General features: G+C 44.5%; 2 protein-coding genes across 5 annotated transcripts in view; one reads left to right on the forward strand and one right to left on the reverse strand.

Annotated features, from left to right (window-relative positions):
- Positions 1-24,658, reverse strand: part of MMP24 (matrix metallopeptidase 24) — a 352,153-nt gene that overhangs the window by 44,643 nt on the left and 282,852 nt on the right. The window lies entirely within an intron of this gene.
- LOC127031600 (ubiquinol-cytochrome-c reductase complex assembly factor 1) overlaps positions 1-24,658 on the forward strand; it is a 93,511-nt gene that overhangs the window by 41,956 nt on the left and 26,897 nt on the right. For all 4 annotated transcript variants that reach the window (XM_050918645.1, XM_050918644.1, XM_050918643.1 and 1 more), the window contains exon 7: positions 2,238-2,346. In XM_050918645.1, coding sequence (XP_050774602.1) covers positions 2,238-2,346 — 109 coding nt within the window. The remainder of the gene's footprint in view (positions 1-2,237; positions 2,347-24,658) is intronic.

A 24,658-nucleotide genomic window follows, 5' to 3' on the forward strand; every position in this document is an offset into this window, starting at 1 on the left:
AATCAGGATCAATCCCCAGACAGGCTTTTGCCCCAGTTCCCTAAATGGCCCCCTCAAGGATTGAACTTGCAACCCTGGGTTTAGCAGGCCAATGCTTGAACCATTGAGCTATCCCTGCCCCCATCCCTACTGCAAGTGCTCCATAACCAGCTCCAGCCACTCAGCACTCACCATTTCCAGATGTCCTCCATCAAGAAATTAGGTCCATGAGATGTTTTTCATCTCCAGTTTCCGCTTGTGTGCTGTTTGGAAAATGTGGCTCTATTCTGACAAGTATCTTGGTACAAATGACTTTATGGGGCTCTAGTTTTATTGTCCATCAGTAATTCACCTCCAGAGTAATTTTTACTCCATTTACAAGAAGAAGATGTTTTTTTCTAATGGTCAGGACCCTGTCTGGAATCTGAGATATAAACTGATTTCTTTCCTTTTTACACATCATCCCCAATAATAAAGATTCTGCAGCTAATTTATTCTTTCTACTGAGGCAGGAGCCACAATGTGCAAAGCACTGTCAATGTGCATAGGTAGACACAGGTCTTGTGTACACTAGAGAAACATCTAGTGAAACAGAGAAACAGATCTAAGCACTAGAGAAACAGATCTAAGCAGCATTTTAATCTCCTAACCTATGCACTTTGCATTCACACATGAAAGTGCTCCAAATGGTTTACAAGCATGCTACGAACCAAGCAGAGTAGAATATATTTTTTCAGGGCTAAATACTGGTTTAGCCTGAGCTGTTTTAGTGCCAGTTTTGATGCAGAGAAGCTGAAACAGTTCAACCTAGTTCTCCTACTAATGTCCCACAGTGCACTTGGAACCTTGCAAAGTCTCCCAGAATGCGTTGGTCTGAAGAGTGGGTCATTGCAGCTGAAACAGTTTAGGGCAGTGCTAGGGTTTGTCTGCATGAACACCTTGTTCACAGCAAGCTGAGTTGTAAATCTGCCACATGCTGAGTTTCCATGGGTATGTGTTGACCCTGCTGCTGTGAACTAAAAGTTTTCTAGTGCACTTGAATCTATTCCCATTTCAAAGCAAGGTAAATCAAAGCACACTAGAGAACTTTTTGTGCACTGTAGCAGGGTCCAAGTAGACACTTAGTGCACAGTAGATTACTGTGAGGTAGATTTACACCCCACATTGCCACAAACTAAATGGCAATGTGGGGTGTACAGAAGTCCTTAGGCTATGTCTACACTATGTACTATGAATCTCAGCTTGTATAGACATAGCCATACTAGCTCTCATGTGAGCTAACGTGCTAAAAATAGTAGTATGGCTGTGGTAGCATGGACAATGGAAGCCATGGTAGCAGGAGCTAGCCGCCCTGAGTACATACCCTCCTGAACCCCATGGGCATGTACTCAGGGCAGCCAGTCCATTCCGCTGCTGCCCATGCTACCACAGCTACCCTATTTGTAGTATTCTAGCTCAGATGAAAGCTATCATGAATATGTCTACACAAGCTGGGAATCACACCGCTAGCTCGTAGTATAAACATAGCCTTAGTGTGGACATGAGTCAAACCTGCAGTGATTCTTAAACTGATACAGCATGAGTAATGAGGACACAGAGGCAGTTCAGTACAGTCAGTTTAATTACAGCAGGTTCAGTTCCCTGAAAGCGACCTGGCCCGGCTCCAAGGACCTTCACATTCTTAAGGAATTGTTGAGAAATGAGCTTGGACAGACTCCAGTGCCGCCTTCTGTAGCTGGACTGGCTCTGCAAGGCTTACAGGAATAAAAAGCAATACAAACATACTGTCACCAAGGCTTTATCTACATTTGGGAAATTTCCCCCAAAATTCAATCTGGTTTTAAAATGATTGGAACTGCACTGCCTCCAGAAGGCAGAGCCATTTTTATAACCTGCTTTCTGAGGGTTTCACTAATTTGAAGAATAATTCCATCTATGGTAGCCTTATCTATGCTGCAGCTCCAGCCATTGTTGAAACAGTTTTAATATTCAGGTAGATTTCCCCTCTGTAGACTAGTCTGAAATCCTGCAGATCTGACTTTAAATACACAGAAGGAAAGTTTATGAAAGTAAATATGTGTCATTTTTATAGAGGAACTTTTCTAAGCAGAGCAGAATATTATTTATACTTATAGCACTTTCCATGCTGCAGTGAGACTTGTAAGGAATTTAAAATAAAAATAGCCTTTTTCACTCTTTTAGGTCTGAAGAAGCAGTTGTAAATTAAACCAACTTCTCTGGTCCTTGTTCTCTTGCAGGATGTGTCTGGTACGAATGAAACAGGAGGGTCGAGCTGGAAAATACATGTGTCGCTATATAGTTCATTCTATGTGGGAAGACGTTGAACAGCGTGGTAAGGTGATGGGGGTAAGTCATCTTTGTCTGATGTTGACTTTCCTGATTATTTTGATGACACAGCCCATTTAATACTGGGATTTCAGTATTCCATGTACCTAGGACAGTGGATGGGAGCAGGGAGAGAGGACAGAGTTTCTGTATAATGCTGTATAACTAACCGCTTGTACAATCTGCAGTTTGGATTCTCTACATACTGGTCCTGATCTCAGAAGGGAGCTTATAAAGGAACAAGAGCTTCAAGGGCAGTTCAATCGCAAGTTAAGGGCTTAATGCAGGGAGCACTGAGTGACCTGTACTATGCAGAAGGTCACCCAAGGTAATCACAATGGTCCCTTCTGGCCTTAGTCTTTGAATCAAAGGGTACGTCTACACTACAGGATTATTCCAATTTTACATAAACCAGTTTTTTAAAACAGATTGTATAAAGTCAAGTGCACGCGGCCACACTAAGCACACTATTTCGGCGGTGTGCGTCCATGTACCGAGGCTAGCATCAATTTCCGGAGCGTTGCACTGTGGGTAGCTATCCTGTAGCTATCCCATAGTTCCCGCAGTCTCCCCCGTCCATTGGAATTCTGGTTTGAGATCCCAATGCAAAAACAGTGTCGCAGGTGATTCTGGGTAAATGTTCTCACTCAATCCTTCCTCCGTGACAGCAATGGCAGACAATTATTTCGTGCCCTTTTTCCCTGGATTGCCCTGGCAGACGCCATAGCATGGCAGCCATGCAGCCTGTTTAGCCTTTTGTCACTGTCACCGTATCTGTACTTTATGCCGCTGACAGACGCAGTACTGCAGTGCTACACAGCAGCATTCATTTGCCTTTGCAAGGTAGCAGAAACGGTTACCAGCTATAGCACCGTCTGCAATTCGAAATTGGCCGTGACCTTTATCAGTCATTTTGCAGCATTTGCAATTGGAAATTGGCGATGACGGTTATCAGTCCTTTTGTACCATCTGCTGCTGTCATGGGTGGTCCTGGCTGGTCTTGCTGAGGTCGGCCGGGGGCTCATGGACAAAAATGGGAATGACTCCCCAGGTCATTCCCTTTATGTTTTGTCTAAAAATAGAGTCAGTCCTGCCTAGAATATGGGGCAAGTGTACTAGAGAACCAGAGAGCACAGCCGCTCCGGGTCAGAGCCCCAGATATCCTGCAGAAATGATGATGCCATTCTAGGGGGTGCCCCTGCAACAACCCCACCCATTGCTTCCTTCCTTCCCCAACCCTCCTGGGCTACCATGGCAGTGTCCCCCCCCATTTGTGTGATGAAGTAATAAAGAATGCAGGAATAAGAAACACTGACTTTTTAGCGAGATAAAATGACGGGGAGGCAGCCTCCCACTGCTATGACAGTCCAGGCAGTACAGAGTCTTCATTAGACATGAAAGGAGTGGGCTGATGGAGCTCAGCCCCCAGTTGCTATGATGAGGACGGTTTTCAATCCTTTTGCATCGTCTGCCGGGAATGACCAGGAATCATTGCCATTGTTGCCCAGGTGTCCCCGGCCAACCTCACCGAGGCCAGCCAGGAGCACTCACGGGATGATGAGGACGGTTTTCCACCATTTTGCACCATCTGCCATCAGGAAAGGAAGGGGAGGGAATGCTGCTGTTCAGCGCCACAGCACTGCGTCTACCAGCAGCATGCAGTAGACATACGGTGACATTGAAAATAGGCGAGAAACGATTTTTTTCCCCCTTTTCTTTCACAGAGGGTTGGGGAGGGGGGTAAATTGACAAGATATACCCTGAACCGCCCGGGATAATGTTTTTGACTCTTCAGGCATTGGGAGCTCAGCCAAGAATGTAAATGCTTTTCGGAGACTGTGGGGACTGTGGGATAGCTGGAATCCTCAGTCCCCCCTCCCTCCCTCCATGAGCGTCCATTTGATTCTTTGGCTTTCCGTTACGCTTGTCATGCAGCACTGTGTTGAGTCCCTGCTGTGGCCTCTGTCTGGAGATTTTTTCAAATGCTTTGGCATTTCATCTTCTGGAAAATGATAGAACAGATTTGTCTCCCCATAAAGCGATCAGATCCAATATCTCCCGTTCAGTCCATGCTGATCAGCGCTCCACGCTGGGCAAATAGGAAATGAAATTCAAAAGTTCGCGAGGCTTTTCCTGTCTACCTGGCCAGTGTATCTTTCCAGAGTGGTCACAATGGTGCACTGTGGGATAGTTCCCCGAGGCCAATACCGTCGAATTGCGACCACACTAACCTTAATCCAACATGGCAATACCGATTTCGCGCTACTCCCCTCGTCGGGGAGGAGTACAGAAATCGGTTTTAAGAGCCCTTTAAATCGATATAAAAGGCTTCGTTGTGTGGACGGGTGCAGCGTTAAATCGATTTAACGCTGCTAAATTTGATATAAACGCGTAGTGTAGACCAGGCCAGAGTGTGCCACTCCATACCAGCATTGGCCTGGGGCCTCAGAGAGCGCAGTGCATGGGGCAGCAGCACTAGGAGATGACCTTCACAAACCTTGAAGTATAGTGACCTCTGCGGGACTGATGGAAATGAATGTCCTCATCTTCATAGGACTCCAGTACTTCTGCAGGCAGCAGTTGGATGGGGAGGCAATGCCTATTGTGACTTATATTGGGAAAAGAGGAAACTGTGGTTATGCTATTGCAGGAAAAAATGGTATTGTTCAGGATTAAAGTAAATAGAACAGATAGAAAACCTAGAAGGGTTAATATACCAGTTGGCCTATATGGCCCCAGTTATAAAGAAACGAGTCCAAGGCAGGGTCAGCTAGGGAGCTGGGTCAAGTAACATTCAAAAGAGGGAATATTAACCATAAGTTAGAATTAATCTTGTCTCCTCCCCCGCACTCCCTTTTGTTTCTAAATTGCACTAATTGTATTGTGACCTCTCTTCTGTATGTGCAATGGGTCCACAACACTTGCAGGTACTGCTAATGATATTGGTTGCTTCAGTATGCAAGGGAGTGTTTCTCTATTAGATGTACACTCTTCTCTCTTCATTGCTCAGAGAGTCCTAGGAAGTATTGATTCTGGGAGATTTCAGCTGCTGCCTCAGTGACAACTGTTCGTTTTTTTTGTTTGTTTGTTTGTTTTTAAGTTGCCTGAAACTTTCTGAGAACTCTGTTGTCCAGGTGCTTTACCCAGTTAGTTACAGAAAGTGCACACAAGGCAGCCCCTTGTTGGATCTAGTCTTTGGAATAGATCTGAATTTAGGGGTCTCTCTGTCTCCTGTAAATCAGGCTATCCCCATTGCCTTCAAAACTCCCCTTGAAGACTTAAAAAGAATCTTCAGAAATCAGTCTTGTCTAATCAGGGACCTGCACACACTAAAAGGTATTCAGCGTGGTTGTGTGGTTACTGCATAATGTCAGTACCAACCAGAGTTAAAGTTGTGTGTGTGACCTAACTGTATGTTTCCATACCTTAGCATGTTTAGATTTCTTTTAAGTTTAACCTTAATTCTGAATTTCCTAGGTTTATATTGCTTGTTTTGCGATAATGACAGCATCCCTATAATGTATTTTCCCCTAAGTTATTTAAATGTGTTCTCAGCTGTAATTCCATTTTAACAGAGCTTTTGTCTGGGAACAGCAAATATTTAAAGACAAAGCTTGTATGTATCTACAAGCTTGATCCCACAGACTGCTCCTTTAAGAACATAAGAAGGGCCATGCTGGGTCAGACCAAAGGTCCATCTAGCCCAGTATCTTGTCTTCCAACAGTGGCCAATGCCAGGTGCCCCAGAGGGAATGAACAGAACAGGTAATCATCAAATGATCCATCTCCTGTCACCCATTCCCAGCTTCCGGCAAACAGAGGCTAGGGATACCATTCCTGTTCATCCTAGCTAATAGCCATTGATAGACCTTTTCCTCCATGAACGTATCTAGTTCTTTTTAGAACCCTGTTGTAGTCTTGGCCTCCACATCATCCTCTTGCAAGGAGTTCCACAGATTGACTGTGTTGTGTGAAAAAATGCTTCTTTTGTTTGTTTTAAATCCACTGCCTATTAATTTATTTGGTGTCCTCTAGTTCTTGCATTATTAGAAGGAGTAAATAATACTTCCTTATTTACTTTCCTCACACCAGTCATGGTTTTATAGACCTCTATCATATCCCCCTTTAGTCGTCTCTTTTCCAAGCTGAAAAGTCCCAGTCTTATTAATGTCTCCTCATATGGCTGCTGTTCCATACCCCTAATAATTTTTGTTGCCCTTTTCTGAACCTTTTCCAATTCCAATATATCTTTTTTTGAGATGGGGCGACCATAACTGCATGAAGTATTGAACGTGTGGGCATACCATGGATTTATGTATAAGCAATATGATATTTTCTGTCTAATTATCTATCCCTTTTTTAATGATTCCCAACATTCTATTTGCTTTTTTGACTGCCACTTTACATTGAGTGGATGGTTTCAGAGAACTATCCACAATGACTCCAAGATCTCTTTCTTGAGTGGTAACAGCTAATTTAGACCCCATCATTTTATATGTATAGTTGAGATTAGGTTTTCCAATGTACGTTACTTTGCATTTATCAACAATGAATTTCATCTGCCATTTTGTTACCCAGTCATCCAGTTCTGAGAGATCCTTTTGTAGCTCTTCGCAGTCTGCTTTGGACTTAACTATATTGAGTAGTTTTGTATCATCTGCAAATTTTTCCACCTCACTCTTTCCCCCTTTTTTACAGATTATTTATGAGTATGTTGAATAGGACTGGGCCCAGTACAGACCCCTGGAGGACACCACTGTTTACCTCTCTCCATTCTGAAAATTGACCATTTATTCCTACTCTTTGTTTCCTATCTTTTAACCAGTTACCAATCCATGAGAGCATCTTCCCTCTTATCCCACGACAGCTTACTTTGCTTAAGAGCCTTTGGTGAGGGACCTTGTCAAAGGCTTTTGGAAAATCTAAGTACACTGTATCCACAGGATCCCCCTTATCCACATACTTGTTGACCCCCCCCAAAGAATTGTAGTAGATTGATTGAGGCATGATTTCCCTTTACAAAAATCATGTTGACTCTTCCCCAACAAATTATGTTTGTTTATGTGTCTGACAATTTTGTTCTTTAGCAGGCTTCCTGCTTCTGATGTACTTAACATTTTTTTGCTATTACTTTTTGAATCTTTGGTTAGATGTTATTAAATTCCTTTTTGGCCTTCCTAATTATATTTTTACACTTCATTTGCCAGAGTTTATGCTCCTTTCTATTTTTTTCACTAGGATTTAACTTCCACTTTTTAAAGGATGCCTTTTTGCCTCTCAGTGCTTCTTTTACTTTGTTGTTTAGCCACAGTGGCTCTTTTTTTGTTCTTTTACTATGATTTTTAATTTGGGGTATACATTTAAGTTGAGCCTCTACTATAGTGTCTTTTAAAAGTTTCCATACAGCTTGCAGGGATTTTACTTTTTGTGCTGTACCTTTTAATTTCAGTGAGTATTGTTTCTTGGACGTGTGGTGAAATATAGATGTTTCCAAGATCTTAGGATTTCTTTTGCTCCTATTCATTGCTTCATTTGGGCATGTAACTCATCTTAGATGATCTTGTCAATTTATCTCCTCCTCTCTGCCTGTGTTGCCAGCCTAATACACTGTTTTACCCCTACTCCTACAGTTGGCTATGTGATTTCTTACATCACCTGCTAAACATGGACCTCCACCTCTGTGCTCATCTTTCCCTTAGGACTCAGTTCTGCTGCAACACTTACAAGAAATTAGCTGAACAATGGCTAGAAGAGGGGCAGCTGGGACAGTCCTCAGTACTTTGTCCACTGCTACACACACACATACGTATAATTGTGCTCAAGACTTCATTGCGGTGAGCTTTGTGGAATGGTCTGCCTTCTGCTTATCACCCAGGCACTACATTCAACCAGTTAGCTGATCCAAAATGGGCACCCAGATCTTGTCTCTCCAGTAGTCCAGTTCTTCTCTAATTAATCTACATCCTGCCTTTGAGAGATAAGGCTGTGGGTACATCTGCGAGTAGTGATCGAGCTATCGGGAATCAATTTATCACGTCTAGTGTAGACGCAATAAAATTGATCCCCGATAGCTCTGCTGTCAACTCTGGAACTCCACCATTGCGAGAAGCAGAAGCAGAGTCTATTCGCGTAGCCGAAGTTGCGTATCTTAGGTCTACCCTCCCCTTCCCACCCCCCACCCCCCTCCAGTGTAGGCCTAGCCTATGTCTATAGTACAGCTTATGTTGGCGTAACTCATATTGCTCAGAGGTGTGAATAAACCACCCCCTGTGCCACATAAACTACACCAACCTAAACGCTGGTGTGGACAGCAGTATGTCAGTGGAAGAGCTTCTCCCACCAACATAGTTTCTGCCATTCATGGAGGTGGTTTTATTATGCCAACAGTAGAGCTCTCTCCTATTGGCATATAGCGTCTTCACCAGATGTGCTGCAGCACCGCAGCTGCATCAGTACAGCTGCACCACTGCAGTGCTGTACGTGTAGATATGCCCTTAGATGATAGTAGCAGATGGAGAGAGAAGAAGGGGACTGTAATGTTCCTCTGTGGCAGGCTCATTCTGCCGTTTTTGCCACCTGGGTGAGAGGGCTGTGGGGGAAAGAGTGGAGCTCTTTCTCGTCTTGTCACACACCTCTTCAAAGGCTCTGTGGAGGAACTCTCTGAAGTAAGGATAGAGAGGTTCAGAGAATTTCTGTCCCCACTTACGATGGTGCATATTCTGGTCTAAACTTTTACTTTGCTTCCCCAGGAGTTTGCAATTTCTAACTTTGAGCCATTGCAACAGCTGAGAATAGTCAGAGCCCAGTGGTACTGTGGTCATGTCCCTTCCCCTCCAACAATGCTCCTAAAAGCCTCCAGTGCTGTGCGAGAGTGATATAGAGCTGTTACACCAGCTCAGTGGCACCCAGGTAATTCTTCTCCACCAGCAGTGTTCTTCAGTGGCCTGATCTGCTGTTTTTATGACCCTTCATTCTGCCAGAGCAGGGTAAAGAGGCCATTGTTTTCCAAGTGGAATCTGAAGTTTTCGTCACCAGCCTCCATAAGGCAGTTCTTTCATTGGTGGTACTCACTGTGGGATTGGAAGTCAGGGTTGCCTCTTGGGGATCTTCATTAGCGGGTAGTCATTTTTAAAGTCTTGGAGCCATAGTTCACTCTCAACCTAATCAAGCCATCTGAACTAGACAGGAAAAGAAATTTCACAATAAATCTGAATTTGCGAGCAATAAGATTTTTTTCTCCTGGTCTCGTGGAAGTAGCCATAGGACCAATCAGTTCTTGTCTTCACAAACAACTTAGTAAATCTTGTACATAAACAAACATGGAAGCACCCAGAGTAAAACAGTGGTTCAAGTAGTAATACCCCCAAGATTGGCAGAACCACACCAGCTAACTGAGTTAGTGGTGGTCTGTCTCCAGGCAGACTGGCTCTGTCATCAGATCCTCCTTTTTAGAGACTGGTGATTGAGTATGGGGAAGTTCAAGGCAGTTTACTCAAATTGAGGGATTCCCTCAGTAGACTACTTTGCTACAACAGAGAAATCCAAGCTTCACAGGTTTTGTACCAGGTTCAGAGTTTTCCGGATTCTGGACTGGACATTGGATTTATTCTGTTGAGGAAGATCCAATATGCTTTCCTCCTACTAGCTCTCTAGGGACTAGCTCTATTGATCATGATATTTGAAACTTATGATGTTAACATTTGGAGAACATGGTTCCTGCTTGACATTTTTCAGATCATCTTGCATGGGGTCAAATTTATCTCAGTATCTGGGTCTAATTACATCTGAAAGCGTGGTTCATGAAAAATGTCCCTTAGATATTAGGGATTCTTAAATATGGACATTGGTCTGAACTCCCATAAGCCTGTTCTCTATAATCCATACTCCCATCCCTAGAGCTTTTTCTCTAAAAGATGCCCTTGCAGGTCATGCAAGGTTGGTCTTGTTCTGTTTCCCAAGTTCTGGAGTTCCTCCAGGAGGAAGTGGAGAATGAAGTCAGTCTTGAGAAACCACAAGGACCAAGTTTTGACCTTAGCAACTATTGGAGGAGATGCTGGAAATTCTTTTATTGGATTGCACTGCTTAATTCCAAGATGCTGTCCAGCCAAAGCAAATCTCCTGATCAGGCCTGAGTCAATTGTCTTGTCCTAAACTGTTTAATCTGCTCTTTCTACCAGCTTTCTCCGTCTCCCTATTCGAGCTTCTAGCTTCTGTTAGCTTTTTCTGAGTGTCATTGGAAGCCACCAAAAATATAATTATCATGGCAGCTCTCCTCATTAAGTATTCCTTTCTGATTAGCTACTTCCAAGGTAAATTTCAGATTCTGGTTGTCTTATCCAGCCTTACTTCAGATAAAGGGAAGATCACAGCATACTTTTAGGTCCCTGAAGTATCTCATGCACTGCTCCCAGAAGGTTAAGAAGTCCAGTTTGTCATCGTCTAGATATCTGAGAAGGCCTAGAGGGTCATGTTTTCACTGTCAAAGAGATGGATTTATTCCTGTACTAAGGAGGCATAAATGGCAGAAGGGTCTTGTCATAACCTTAGTCCCAGATTTGGACCTTAGCGTCCAAAATATGGGGGTTAGCATGAAAACCTCCAAGCTTAGTTACCTGCTTGGACCTGGTACCTGCTGCCACCACCCAAAAAATTAGAGTGTTTTGGGGCACTCTGGTCCCCCTGAAAAACCTTCCCTGGGGACCCCAAGACCCAAATCCCTTGAGTCTCACAACAAAGGGAAATAATCCTTTTTCCCTTCCCCCCTCCAGGTGCTCCTGGAGAGATACACAGACACAAGCTCTGTGAATCCAAACAGAGTGAATCTCCCTCTCTGTTCCCAATCCTGGAAACAAAAAGTACTTTCCTATTCCCCCAGAGGGAATGCAAAATCAGGCTAGCAATCCAACACACAGATCTCCCCTTGATTTCTTCCTCCCACCAATTCCCTGGTGAGTACAGACTCAATTTCCCTGAAGTAAAGAAAAACTTCAACAGGTCTTAAAAGAAAGCTTTATATAAAAAGAAAGAAAAATACAAATGGGCTCTCTGTATTAAGATGATACAATACAGGGTCGATTGCTTAAAAGAATATTGAATAAACAGCCTTATTTAAAAAGAATACAAATCAAAGCACTCCAGCACTTATATTCATGCAAATACCAAAGAAAAGAAACCATATAACTTACTATCTGATCTCTTTGTCCTTACACTTAGAAACAGAAGATTAGAAAGTAGAACTACTTCTCCAAAGCTCAGAGAAAGCAGGCAGGCAGACAAAAGACTCAGACACACAATTCCCTCCACCCAAAGTTGAAAAAATCCGGTTTCCTGATTGGTCCTCTGGTCAGGTGCTTCAGGTGAAAGAGACATTAACCCTTAGCTATCTGTTTATGACACGCCCCCCAAATTGCAGACAGTGGGGAAGCTCACTGGCGGCGATTTCCTTCTAGAACTTGAAAATAAACAGATTAATACAACACATACACCTTTACATATACTCCTAAGTATATAACTAACAGACTTCTACATTTTAAGAACACTTTTTAACTACTGAATTCTGGGAAACTCTCACGGGAGAGTGCATCAGCAACTTTGTTAGAAGCTCCTGTGATGTGTTGAATTTCAAAATCAAAATCTTGGAGAGCTAAACTCCAACGAAGAAGTTTCTTGTTGTTCCCCTTGGCAGTATGAAGCCACTTTAGTGCAGCATGGTCAGTTTGTAGTTGGAACCGCCGTCCCCAAACATATGGGCGTAGCTTTTCCAGGGCGTACACAATGGCATAGCATTCCTTTTCACTGACTGACCAGTGACTTTCCCTCTCAGACAGTTTCTTGCTGAGAAACACGACAGGATGGAAGTTGTGATCTGTTGCTTCCTGCATGAGCACCGCTCCTATACCACGCTCAGATGCATCTGTGGTTACTAGGAATGGCTTCTCAAAATCCGGGGCCCTGAGCACAGGGTCAGACATGAGCGTTGCCTTAAGTTGGGTAAAGGCCTTTTGACACTCATCAGTCCACTTAACTGCATTTGGCTGGGTCTTTTTGGTCAGGTCGGTCAGTGGGGCAGCGATTTGGCTGTAGTGGGGTACAAATCGCCTGTAGTATCCGGCCAAGCCTAAGAAGGATTGGACCTGCTTCTTGGACCATGGGACAGGCCACTTTTGGATAGCATCCACCTTGGCCTGTAGGGGGTTTATGGTTCCTCGACCCACCTGGTGACCCAGGTAAGTCACTCTGTTTTGGCCTATTTGACACTTTTTGGCCTTAGCAGTTAGTCCTGCCTGCCTGATGCGCTTAAAGACCTTTTCCAGGTGTAGTAGGTGTTCGGGCCAGGAGTCTGAAAAAATGGCCACATCATCGAGGTAGGCAACTGCAAATTTTCCCAGTCCAGCTAGTAGACCATCTACCAGCCTCTGGAAGGTGGCGGGTGCATTTCGAAGGCCGAAAGGAAGGACATTGAATTCATACACCCCCGCATGGGTGACGAATGCTGACCTCTCCTTGGCAGGTTCATCTAGCGGTACTTGCCAGTACCCCTTGGTTAAGTCTATTGTAGAGATGAACTGGGCCCGTCCCAACTTCTCCAATAGCTCATCGGTGCGTGGCATTGGATAGTTGTCCGGACGAGTTACCGCATTTAGCTTACGGTAGTCCACGCAAAAGCGTATTTCCCCATCTGGTTTGGGTACCAGAACCACTGGAGATGCCCATGCACTGGTAGATGGGCGGATTATACCCATCTGTAGCATGTTTTGGATCTCTCGTTCTATAGCAGCTTGGGCATGAGGAGACACTCGGTAGGGTGGGGTTCTGATTGGGTGAGCATTACCTGTATCAATGGAGTGGTATGCCCGTTCAGTCCGTCCTGGGGTGGCTGAGAACAATGGGGCGAAGCTAGTGCACAGCTCCTTGATTTGTTGCCGCTGCAGACGTTCCAGGGTGGTTGAGAGGTTCACCTCTTCCACGCCACCGTCTTTTTTCCCGTCGTAGTAGACACCGTCAGGCCACTCAGCATCATCTCCCTGGACTGTAAACTGACAAACCTGTAAGTCTCTGGAATAGAAAGGCTTGAGAGAATTAACATGGTACACTTTAGGCTTTAGTGAGGAATTGGGAAATGCTATGAGGTAGTTTACAGCTCCCAGGCGCTCTTGGACCGTGAATGGCCCTTCCCATGATGCTTCCATCTTATGGGCCTGTTGTGCCTTCAAGACCATAACCTGGTCTCCTACCTTGAAGGACCGATCTCTGGCATGTCTGTCATACCAGGCCTTTTGCTCTTCTTGAGCATCCTTTAGGTTCTCTTTAGCAAGGGCTAAAGAGTGTCGGAGGGTGCTTTGTAGGTTGCTTACAAAGTCCAGAATGTTAGTTCCTGGAGAAGGCGTAAACCCCTCCCATTGCTGCTTCACCAACTGTAATGGCCCCTTAACCTCGTGACCATACACAAGTTCAAATGGTGAAAACCCTAAACTGGGATGTGGTACAGCCCTGTAGGCAAACAGCAACTGCTGCAACACTAGGTCCCAATTATTGGAGAATTCGTTGATGAATTTTCGTATCATGGCCCCCAAAGTTCCATTGAACCTTTCAACCAGGCCATTGGTTTGATGGTGGTACGGGGTGGCAACCAAGTGATTCACCCCATGAGTTTCCCACAGTTTTTCCATGGTCCCTGCCAGGAAATTAGACCCTGAATCTGTAAGGATGTCGGAGGGCCAACCTACCCTGGCAAAGATGTCTGTTAGGGCCAGGCACACAGTGTTAGCCCTGGTGTTGCCTAGAGCGACTGCTTCTGGCCATCGGGTAGCAAAGTCCACTAAAGTCAGTACGTACTGCTTTCCTCTGGCGTCTTTTTTGGGAAAGGGCCCAGAATATCCACAGCTACTCGCTGAAATGGGACCTCAATTATGGGGAGTGGCTGGAGAGGGGCCTTGACCTGGTCTTGAGGCTTTCCCACTCTTTGGCATACCTCACAAGACCGGACATACTTGGCAACGTCCTTGCCCATCCCCTCCCAGTGGAAGGACTTCCCCAACCGGTCCTTGGTTCTGTTCACCCCAGCATGGCCACTGGGATGATCATGGGCTAAGCTTAAGAGCTTCCCCCGGTACTTAGTTGGAACCACCAACTGTTTTTGCGGCTGCCATTCTTCCCGGTGTCCACCAGAAAGAATTTCCTTGTATAAAAGTCCTTGGTCTATAACAAACCGGGATCGATTAGAAGAGCTGAGAGGCGGTGGGGTGCTCCGTGCCGCCGCCCAAGCTTTCTGAAGGCTGTCATCTGCTTCCTGCTCAGTCTGGAACTGTTCCCTTGAGGCTGGGGTCACCAGTTCTTCCTCAGACTGTGGACTTGGGCTTGGTCCCTCTGGAAGCGATGTAGGTGATGGGGTTGTTTCCGTTGCTGGTGAACCGCTCTCCGCTGGTGCACCTGAGGGTATTTCAGGCTCTGGCTGAGCCTTTTGGGTATGGCTGTCTTTTGCTTCTGCCAGTTCTGGCTCGCTGGCGCCCTCTGGCGTTGAGGTTGAAGATGTGGTTGCACTTGCTGGTGCTGGTTGCTGTTCCAGTTCCGGGCCTGGGACTGGAGATGCTGTGGCTGTTTCAGTGGTAGGCATGGAATCCGGGTCCACTACCTCTGTCTGGGTCTCTGGTAACACAGACGGGGCCTCTGTGGACGGTTCAGGAACAGGAATGGGTCTGGAAGCTTGCCTGGTTTGGCTACGTGTAACCATTCCCACTCTCTTGGCCCGCCTCACCTGGTTGGCCAAGTCTTCCCCCAGTAGCATGGGGATAGGATAATTGTCATAGACTGCAAAAGTCCACATTCCTGACCAGCCTTTGTACTGGACAGGCAGTTGAGCTGTAGGCAAGTCTACAGCTTGTGACATGAAGGGGTAAATTGTAACTTTGGCCTTTGGGTTGATGAATTTGGGGTCAACGAAGGATTGGTGGATAGCTGACACTTGTGCCCCCGTGTCTCTCCACGCAGTAACCTTCTTTCCGCCCACTCTCAAATTTTCCCTTCGCTCCAAGGGTATTTGAGAGGCATCCGGGCCTGGGGATCTTTGGTGTGATGGTGGTGTAATGAATTGCACTCGCATGGTGTTCTTGGGACACTTGGCCTTGATATGTCCCAGTTCATTACACTTAAAGCATCTTCCATCTGATGGGTCACTGGGCCGAGGTGAGTTACTGGAGACTGGTGAGGTTGAAGGGTAGGGTATCTGTGGCTTTACTTGGGTGGTATGTGGGGTCTTTGGCTGTCCTCGGTTGTAGGGTTTATGGTCTGTGTGCCCCCTGGGGTAATCGTTCCCCTTGACAGTAGCTTTCTTGCTTTCTGCCAGTTCCATCCATTTGGCTCCAATCTCCCCCGCCTCAGCGATATCTTTGGGGTTTCCATCTTGTATGTACCGTGTGATGTCTTCAGGAACACCATCCAAGAACTGCTCCATTTGTATGAGGAGGTTCAGTTCTTCCAAGGTTTGAATGTTGTTTCCTGTTATCCAGGCCTCATAGTTTTTTGCAATGTAGTAGGCGTGTTTGGGAAATGACACCTCGGGTTTCCACTTTTGGGTTCTGAAGCGCCGACGGGCATGATCTGGGGTTATCCCCATTCGGTATCTGGCCTTGGTTTGAAAAAGTTTATAGTCATTCATTTGCAGCTTAGGCATTTCAGCTGCCACCTCTGCTAAAGGTCCACTGAGCTGTGACCTCAATTCTACCATGTACTGGTCTTCGGGGATGTTGTACCCAAGACAGGCTCTTTCAAAATTTTCCAAGAAGGCCTCGGTGTCATCACCTGCCTTGTAGGTGGGAAATTTCCTGTGCTGTGGAGCAATATTTGGCGCCTGGTTGTTAGGGTTGGCTGGCACATGCAGCCCAGCTTTTGCCAACTCCAGTTCATGTTTTCTCTGTTTTTCCTTCTCTTCATTCTCTTTTTGTTGTTTTTCCATTTCTTTTTGTTGTTTTTTCCATTTCTCGGTGGTGGGCCGCCTCCTCTTCTTGCTTCCTTCTGTGGGCCAACTCTTCTTCTGCTTGTTTCCTTCGGTAGGCTACCTCTTCTTCTTCTAGTTTTCTTTTGTGTGCTGCCTCTTGGGCTGCCTGTTCTCTTTGGAAGGCTGCCAGTTTCATGCTTTCTTCCTTTTCTTTCATCTCCATCTCTTTTTGTTTTATTTCCAGTTCCTGTTTGTGTTTTTCCATCTCTCGCCTGTGTTCAGCTTCTTTGATTTGTTCTTCGGCCTCAATTTTTGCCTTAGAAGTCATGGTTCCTGTTTTCTTGTGTTGGGGTGCCCTCCGGTGTTTATTTTCTGAACTGCAGGTTCTCTGTTGCCTCCTGGAGTCTGCCTAGCAACAGTGCCTTTTTTCCCTTTCTCTCTCTAGCTAATGTTCAATGAAGGGAAACCAGAAAAACCACTTTATTTGCATGCATATAAGTGCTGGTACTTGCCTCCTAATGGGAGGGCTATTGCATGACAAAAGACCCTCAACAGTCTCTTAATGGCTTCTCGCTTAACATGCAAGCCACAAACTGCCAGAGAGAGCAGAAAAAAAAATTCTCTCTGGTTCCCTTTTAAAACCAACTGTTTCTCTCTGCTAAAAAGCCCTTAGCAGAGAAAAGAAAAATATAATATTTCTACTGGCTTCTGGATTCTGTCTATATCCCACCGCTGCTACACCATGTCATAACCTTAGTCCCAGATTTGGACCTTAGCGTCCAAAATATGGGGGTTAGCATGAAAACCTCCAAGCTTAGTTACCTGCTTGGACCTGGTACCTGCTGCCACCACCCAAAAAATTAGAGTGTTTTGGGGCACTCTGGTCCCCCTGAAAAACCTTCCCTGGGGACCCCAAGACCCAAATCCCTTGAGTCTCACAACAAAGGGAAATAATCCTTTTTCCCTTCCCCCCTCCAGGTGCTCCTGGAGAGATACACAGACACAAGCTCTGTGAATCCAAACAGAGTGAATCTCCCTCTCTGTTCCCAATCCTGGAAACAAAAAGTACTTTCCTATTCCCCCAGAGGGAATGCAAAATCAGGCTAGCAATCCAACACACAGATCTCCCCTTGATTTCTTCCTCCCACCAATTCCCTGGTGAGTACAGACTCAATTTCCCTGAAGTAAAGAAAAACTTCAACAGGTCTTAAAAGAAAGCTTTATATAAAAAGAAAGAAAAATACAAATGGGCTCTCTGTATTAAGATGATACAATACAGGGTCGATTGCTTAAAAGAATATTGAATAAACAGCCTTATTTAAAAAGAATACAAATCAAAGCACTCCAGCACTTATATTCATGCAAATACCAAAGAAAAGAAACCATATAACTTACTATCTGATCTCTTTGTCCTTACACTTAGAAACAGAAGATTAGAAGGTAGAACTACTTCTCCAAAGCTCAGAGAAAGCAGGCAGGCAGACAAAAGACTCAGACACACAATTCCCTCCACCCAAAGTTGAAAAAATCCGGTTTCCTGATTGGTCCTCTGGTCAGGTGCTTCAGGTGAAAGAGACATTAACCCTTAGCTATCTGTTTATGACAGGTCTCCACTACCTTTTGGGAATTAGAATTCATTCCATGAGAGAATATGGTTTCCTAGGCCAAAAGAGAATCTGTATCTGTATGAAATTTGCTGGTCCACCTTTGTGCAGCCCTGAAAAAAAAAGGAAACTGTTTCTGTCTTAAAAACTGGATTTCTGCAAGGGAATCCACCAGTCTGAACTTCCAGTGGGTTGCATAAAGAGTTCAGTAATTTATAGCTGCTAAGAAAGTTTTTGTATGCAGTGTTGTTGTAGCTGTGTCAGCCCCAAGATATTAGAGAGACAAGGTGGCTGAGGTAATGTCTTTTACTGGACCAACTTCCTTTAGTGAGAGAGAGAATCTTTGAAGCTACATGGAGCTCTTCTTCAGGTCTGGGACATACTCAGAGGGTATGTCTACCCTGCCATTAGACATCCACAGCTGCCTGTGCCAGCTGACTCAGGCTAAGGGGCTGTTTAAATATGGTATAGACATGGGGCTGGGGCTGCAGCCTGAGTTTTGGGACCCTATCAGAGGCTCCAGATAGTTTAGCATAAGTAGTTAGTGCATATTTTATGGAACAATTCAAGGTAAAGTGGGTCATTAACATCCCAGCAGTCATAGGACAAAAAGGGGGGGTTAATGGGTTACAGATTGTTGTAATAAGCCAGTGTCTTTATTAAAACCATATCAAAGTTATAAATTTAAGCTCCCAGACTCATCTTTTGAAAGGATTATGCATGTCTCCTTTGAGGATGAGGACTGATAGGTCAGATATGTAGTGATCACTTTGTGAAAGGCGTTCACCCACAGGTGTATGGTATTGTTGTCTTTTATCATTTTCCTGTGGGAATTCATTTGAGAGTGTAGTGATTGTCTGGTTTCACCCACATAGTTATTATTGTGGCATTTAGTGCACTGGATGAGGTACAGCACATGTTGTGATAGGCATGAGTAGGGCCCATGGATCTTGAAAGATGTGTTGTGGGGGGTGTTGATCATACAGCAATCTGTAACCCACTGACCCCCCTTTTTGTCCTATGACTATAGGGTGTTAATGGGCCACTTCACCTTGAACAGTAAGAGCAGTTGGACAATGGAACAGACCACCTGGGGAGGTTTGTGGAAGCTCCTTCACTGAAGGTTTTCAAAAGGAGGCTGGAGAGCATCTGTCTGGGGTGGTTTAGACCAGGGATCGGCAACCTTTGGCACACGGCCTGCCAGGGTAAGCACCCTGGCGGGCTGGGCCGGTTTGTTTACCTTCTGTGTCCGCAGATTCGGCCGATCATAGCTCCCACTGGTGGCAGTTCGCCATTCCAGGCCAGTGGGGGCGGCGGGAAGCAGCATGATCTGAGGGATGTACTGGCCGCCGCTTCCTGCTGCCCCCATTGGCCTGGAGTGGCGAACCGCCACCAGTGGGAGCCATGATCCGCCGAACCTGCGGACACAGCAGGTAAACAAACCGGCCCAGCCCGCCAGGGTGTTTACCCTGGCAGGCCGTGTGCCAAAGGTTGCCGATCCCTGGTTTAGACCCAACAAATCCTGCATCTTGGCAGGGGGTGAGACTAGATGATCCTTGCAGTCCCTTCTAGCCCGGTGGTTCTAATCGTCCTGTAGAGGATACTAAATATCTGTTCGATCTTGTATTTAGCTGTGACCATTCTCAGTATCATTCCCATATCTGAAGAAGAGCTCTGTGTAGCTCAAAAATTTATGTCTCTCACCAATAGGAGTTGAACCAGTAAAATATATTACTTAATATACCTTGTCTCTCTAAGGTAGGTTTTGGTTGGTTAGACAAGGCTGAGGAGAGCTGGGTACAAATTTCTGGAGTAGGTGATTGATGTAGCTATCTGACTGATAAGCAGAAAGCAGAGCAGTTCATTTATTTAATCTTGGACATTTTTAACTGTATTCTTCTATTAAGAGGCTTTCGGGCATGTGCACTCATTAAAATATACAAATCTTCCACTGGTCAGGTTATTTTTAAAAGGCAGTTTTTCTAAAATCAGTAAGAGATAGGGTACATTTTGAGAGAGGGACGTTCAGGGGTCCAATCTCCTTTCATGTATCTTAACCTGTAGTTAGTACAGCTGATGCAGAAAATGGACATTAAGTTTTATATTTTAGAATTGGCATCAATGTATTTAGAATTTGCTATCTGCTCTTAAAAATGCTGGATCATTGCTGTTAAATTAATACATGTTGCATTTTTACTACTAATTTATATCAGCTCCAACTCCAGTTTGACTTTGTATTATTTCATAAACTGATAGTTAAATCTCTGAGATCTGAATCTCATGTGCAAAGTTTTGGGACCCTGGAGCCTGGGCTCCTTCAGCACTCCAGAGTGTCAGCAAGAGTCAGGAATCAAAACATGACGCAGCTGTAAAAACAGACAGACAGCTTTTGGCCTCAGCAATTCTACTGGTGCAGGCAGATTTCAGATATAAATTTTACTCCGCTGCTGCTAGTACTAATGAAGTCAGTTTCTTTTGGTGGGTTTGCAGCCAGGTGTGTCCAGTTCTGTGGCTAACCAGTGCTCTTTACTTAATTTTTCCACTTGTGACATTTCTACCAAACTTAAAAAACAAACATAAAAATTGGCTTGATGCAATGGCTCCAAGTGTTAATAGTAACATTAGGCTGGGTAAAAGGTTTCCTTACGATCCTGCTCTGCCAGACATCTCCATCTTGTGGCTTACAATGAGCAAGTTTAAATTATCCAAACTGGCAGCTGCTTAATCAGTTTGTAAGGGGGAGCCAGAGTCATTACTAGAAATTGCAACTCTTTTTCTTCCTATCAGAGGACCTTGGCAACAAAGATATTAGATTAGCTTCCATATTGTGTTTTGGTAAATCCAGCTTTAAAAAGCAAGACTGTGGTGTCTTGAGTGTATTCTCATACTCCCGAATCAGTGTGCAGTGGAGTTGATTGTTAGGACTCCATACCACGGAACTTAGAGGAGGGGAGACGTCAGAAAATTCCTGCTCCTTATTCTTAGATCCTCCCTGGTAACATCAAGATTCACTATCATTACTCCACATAAATTGTACTCTATCTAAACACATGCTTCAGGGACTGTTTTGAAATAAACATTCCAAATTCAAATATGTTTCTTTTTAACAAGGGTATTTCTGGTATGATGCAGGGATACTATATGTCTGAAATGTACAAGATTTGCTTGTTTGGTACAAAAACCTGATTTGTATCAGTGCATGTTTTAAAAGTTGTAAGAGATGATAGGAACAGGAGGGGACTGTCCAGCCCAACATGGCAACCCTGTCTAATTTATCTTAATCCCACCTTCTTGCTTTCCCACCAGACCACTCAAAACTCTACTTCTAGACGTCTTTTGAATTCGTTTATTGCCTCTGCCTTGCATAGCACAATACAGCCTTTGTTATGCTTTCAGCTAGAGCTGTTTATACACAGTGGCCCATATTTGCTCTCAGTTACACTGATGTGAATATAAAGTAACGCCATTAAAATCACTGGCATTACTCCACATTTACATCAGTGTAACAGAGCAGAGTCTGGCTCAGAAACTTTGAGCATAGATTTCTGCCTTGTTCTGCCACTGTTAGGATCTGTTTTAAAAGGAAACAAATCCAGCCTTGTCCTACGTTAGCCACATTCTGACTATTGGAAACCAGTTTGGGATTCATTTTGGGATTATTCACGTCATATATTACGTTTTCTTACATTTGCAACAGTTCAGTTCCAAAAGAAGCTGTTCCTTCTAGTGGAGGATAAAAGATGCATGAGGTTGCCCAAGGAGTCAAGAAGCATGATCAGAATCCAGACAGGGAGAACAGGCAGCATAGGAGTCAGGATGAGAAGTACAGCATAGAAAACAAATGTTTTATTGGAAGAGGGTGTGGATTGGGGCAGGAGGAAAGAGAGTGGCCCATGAATGGAAGTGCGTTGCATGGGAGGGAGTCTCATGTGAGATGAAGGAAGCTTACTGGGGAAGAGGACAGGAAGGTGGAGGTCTTGGGTGGATTGGGGGGGAAGGAACAGGAAAGTTAAGGTTTGTTCCAGACTCTTCATTTTAGTGAGGATGAAAAAGTCTGATAAAAATTCAGTTCTGAGTTAGAAGATCATTTTCAAATGCCTATTATATTTTGTGAAATGCTTGAATTTTCTAGGATATTTTAACGGGAAAGCTCCACAACCACCCTCCGCCCCCAGGAGATTTATAACTACAGTATTTAAAAATCACCTGATGACAATTTTGCAGCGTCATTTTATTCAGACCCTTTTAAAAACATACTAAGACAATCAGAGGTGTAACATTAATGTGTGTGATTCTTTGCTTTGAATCGTTTGGACATATGCTTATTAAAAGTTGCAGCAACATGTTTTGTGTGACTCCTTTTTAAGGTTTAAATAGTAATGTTTTGAATGTCAAAAAAGAAACAAGGTGAAGAAGGGCTCTGTGTTGCTTGAAAGTTTGTTTCCTTCACCAACAGAAGTTGGTCCAATAAAAGATACTGCCTAGCCTGTCTTGTCTCTCTAATATCCTGTGACTAACATAGCCACAATACCACTGCAACAACGATGCATTAAGAATATTACAGACATAAGAGTTACAGTGGCACAATATTGCTGATGACCTAAATTAGGATAATGGAGTGTTACAGTTCTTTTCCCATAGGAGTTATGACATGAGATGACTTCAGAAGATGCAAGTGTAACCCATACTAACATCACGGGGATAGGCCACATATAGAGGTTTGAGTGTTCTGCTGTTTCTGAACTAGTGGGCCTAGTTCTCTAGAGTTTTTAGATACAAAGGTCCTGGATTCAGTCCCTAAAAACCTGTACTGGGATTTGAACTACTGTGGGATGAGCTTCCTTGGCAAGGAGGAATGTGTAACCCATGGTAATGAATTATGCCTTTTCTAATGGCCGGACCATTTGCAGCAATGACCTTAGTTGGGTTGTCAGGATCTAAAAGCATGAGTCTCTGCTGCTTGAGCTGAAGCACAAGGGCTACTCATTCATAGGCTTTAGCAGAATTATAAGCATCCAGCCATTACACCATATTAGCATGGGTTATCCAGTGTTTTCAGTAGAGGAGTAGGTTTGGGATGTTAGGCTCCCAAGATGTGCTGATGATTCAGGGGAAAGATGTCAGCAGGAACGTCATATTGGGGGAGAAGGAAGTGAGAGAGGGAGGGAGGACTTTCACAAGGATTAGGAGGGTGGCTCTTGCAGTACTATAGTTAAGACTGAGCAGAGCTTTGTGTTCAGAGCTGAATTTCCAAAGTACTCTAAAATCCACGTGTATACTTGTATTGGCCCTCAAAATTGCTTACACCACTTGAAATCTTAGGGTAGAGTTAGTAATGCAAGTGTAGGCTCATTTGGTCAATGGATTCCTGAGAGATATCCTCCTAAAATTGCCTCATTTTCAAATTCCCTAGTTCTTATCATGTATTTTTGTCCATAGCAAGGGACTGTCCTGCATTCATCCATATAGGCAAATTATATTGAAAACAACTATGCCTCATCGGGTTCCAGGATAGATGGTAGATTGTGTGATACAAATTTGGGGTTATTTGGTCTAGGGATTTCTGAGATAAAGTCTCTCCCTCAGATGACCTGTTTTAATTTTCTAAGTGTTGTAGAATCAGGCACACAGCACTGAAACAGCCAGGTAGCTAAGAATGAAACTCTTTTGGTGCATATCATAGGTACATGGTGTTGAGACCAAAAGAGAGCTGTGGTCATAGAAACTGTGCTCAGTCTCAGCTCACTGGCCTGCCTTTGAGCTTATCTAGTGTACTGGAGCTGGCATAAATTGTGCAGATGTGCTGGGTCCTGATAGGGGCAAGCAGTCTGGGGCTCTCCTTGGGGCCTATAGCTGGTAGCTGAGAGGCTGTGAGAAGTGCCTAGGAAACCTCCCTGCAGCACCCCCTAATTCCCATAACCCCCCACCCCAGTAATGCCCCTCTCCCGATCCTTTCTCAAAAAACATGAGAAAATTCATATGTGAAACCCATAGTTACAGTGGAGTGAATGTTGCTGGCACTCAGCACTGCCCTCTGCTCCTTGAGCCCTTTGAAAATGCAAGAATTTAAATCTCAGAACTCAAATGTTTCCAAAGTAGGACTTGCAGAGCTAAGGTGATACTTCCCACACAACACAGCCACACAACCATAACTCTGCCCCGTGAGGATGGCAATAGGTACGGGATATAACAACACGTACCCATCCATAACCAAACCTGTCATTGTCAATGTGCTCAGCACAATTCCATATAGCACTCCTACTCTTCCTATCCAGTGGCCCCTCGCTTGTACTCTGTGCCTTCTTTACCAGGCTTTTTATTATTGTGCCTGCCATCAATATTAGAACTCATGGTTATCAGAGGAGGCCTTACAAACAATTACCGGTAAATTGAAGGTCACAGCCCTCCAGCACAGCGATAAGCACACTTGTAATCAGCTGAAGTGAAAGTTCAATGCCCTTGCACTTCGCAATCACAAGGCATATTATAACCAAGTGGCGGATAATGTTGAAATCAGTTTAGCCAGGGGAGATTTAAAGCTGGCATTCAGTGTGATCTACAACCTCAGCAGTCAAGAAGTAGTTGCAACGAACAGCATCCTGAATGGCAGCCAAGGCTGTCAATGTAAATTGGATGACAACATAGAATTGTAGGACTGGAAGGGACCTCGAGAGGTCATCTATTCCAGTCCCCTGCATTCATGGCAGGACTAAGTATTATCTAAACCATCCCTGACAGGTGTTTATCTAACCTGCTCTCAAAATCTCCAATGATGGAGATTCCACAACCTCCTTCA

Source organism: Gopherus flavomarginatus, chromosome 11 (assembly GCF_025201925.1).
Source record: "Gopherus flavomarginatus isolate rGopFla2 chromosome 11, rGopFla2.mat.asm, whole genome shotgun sequence".
Lineage (NCBI taxonomy): Eukaryota > Metazoa > Chordata > Testudines > Testudinidae > Gopherus > Gopherus flavomarginatus.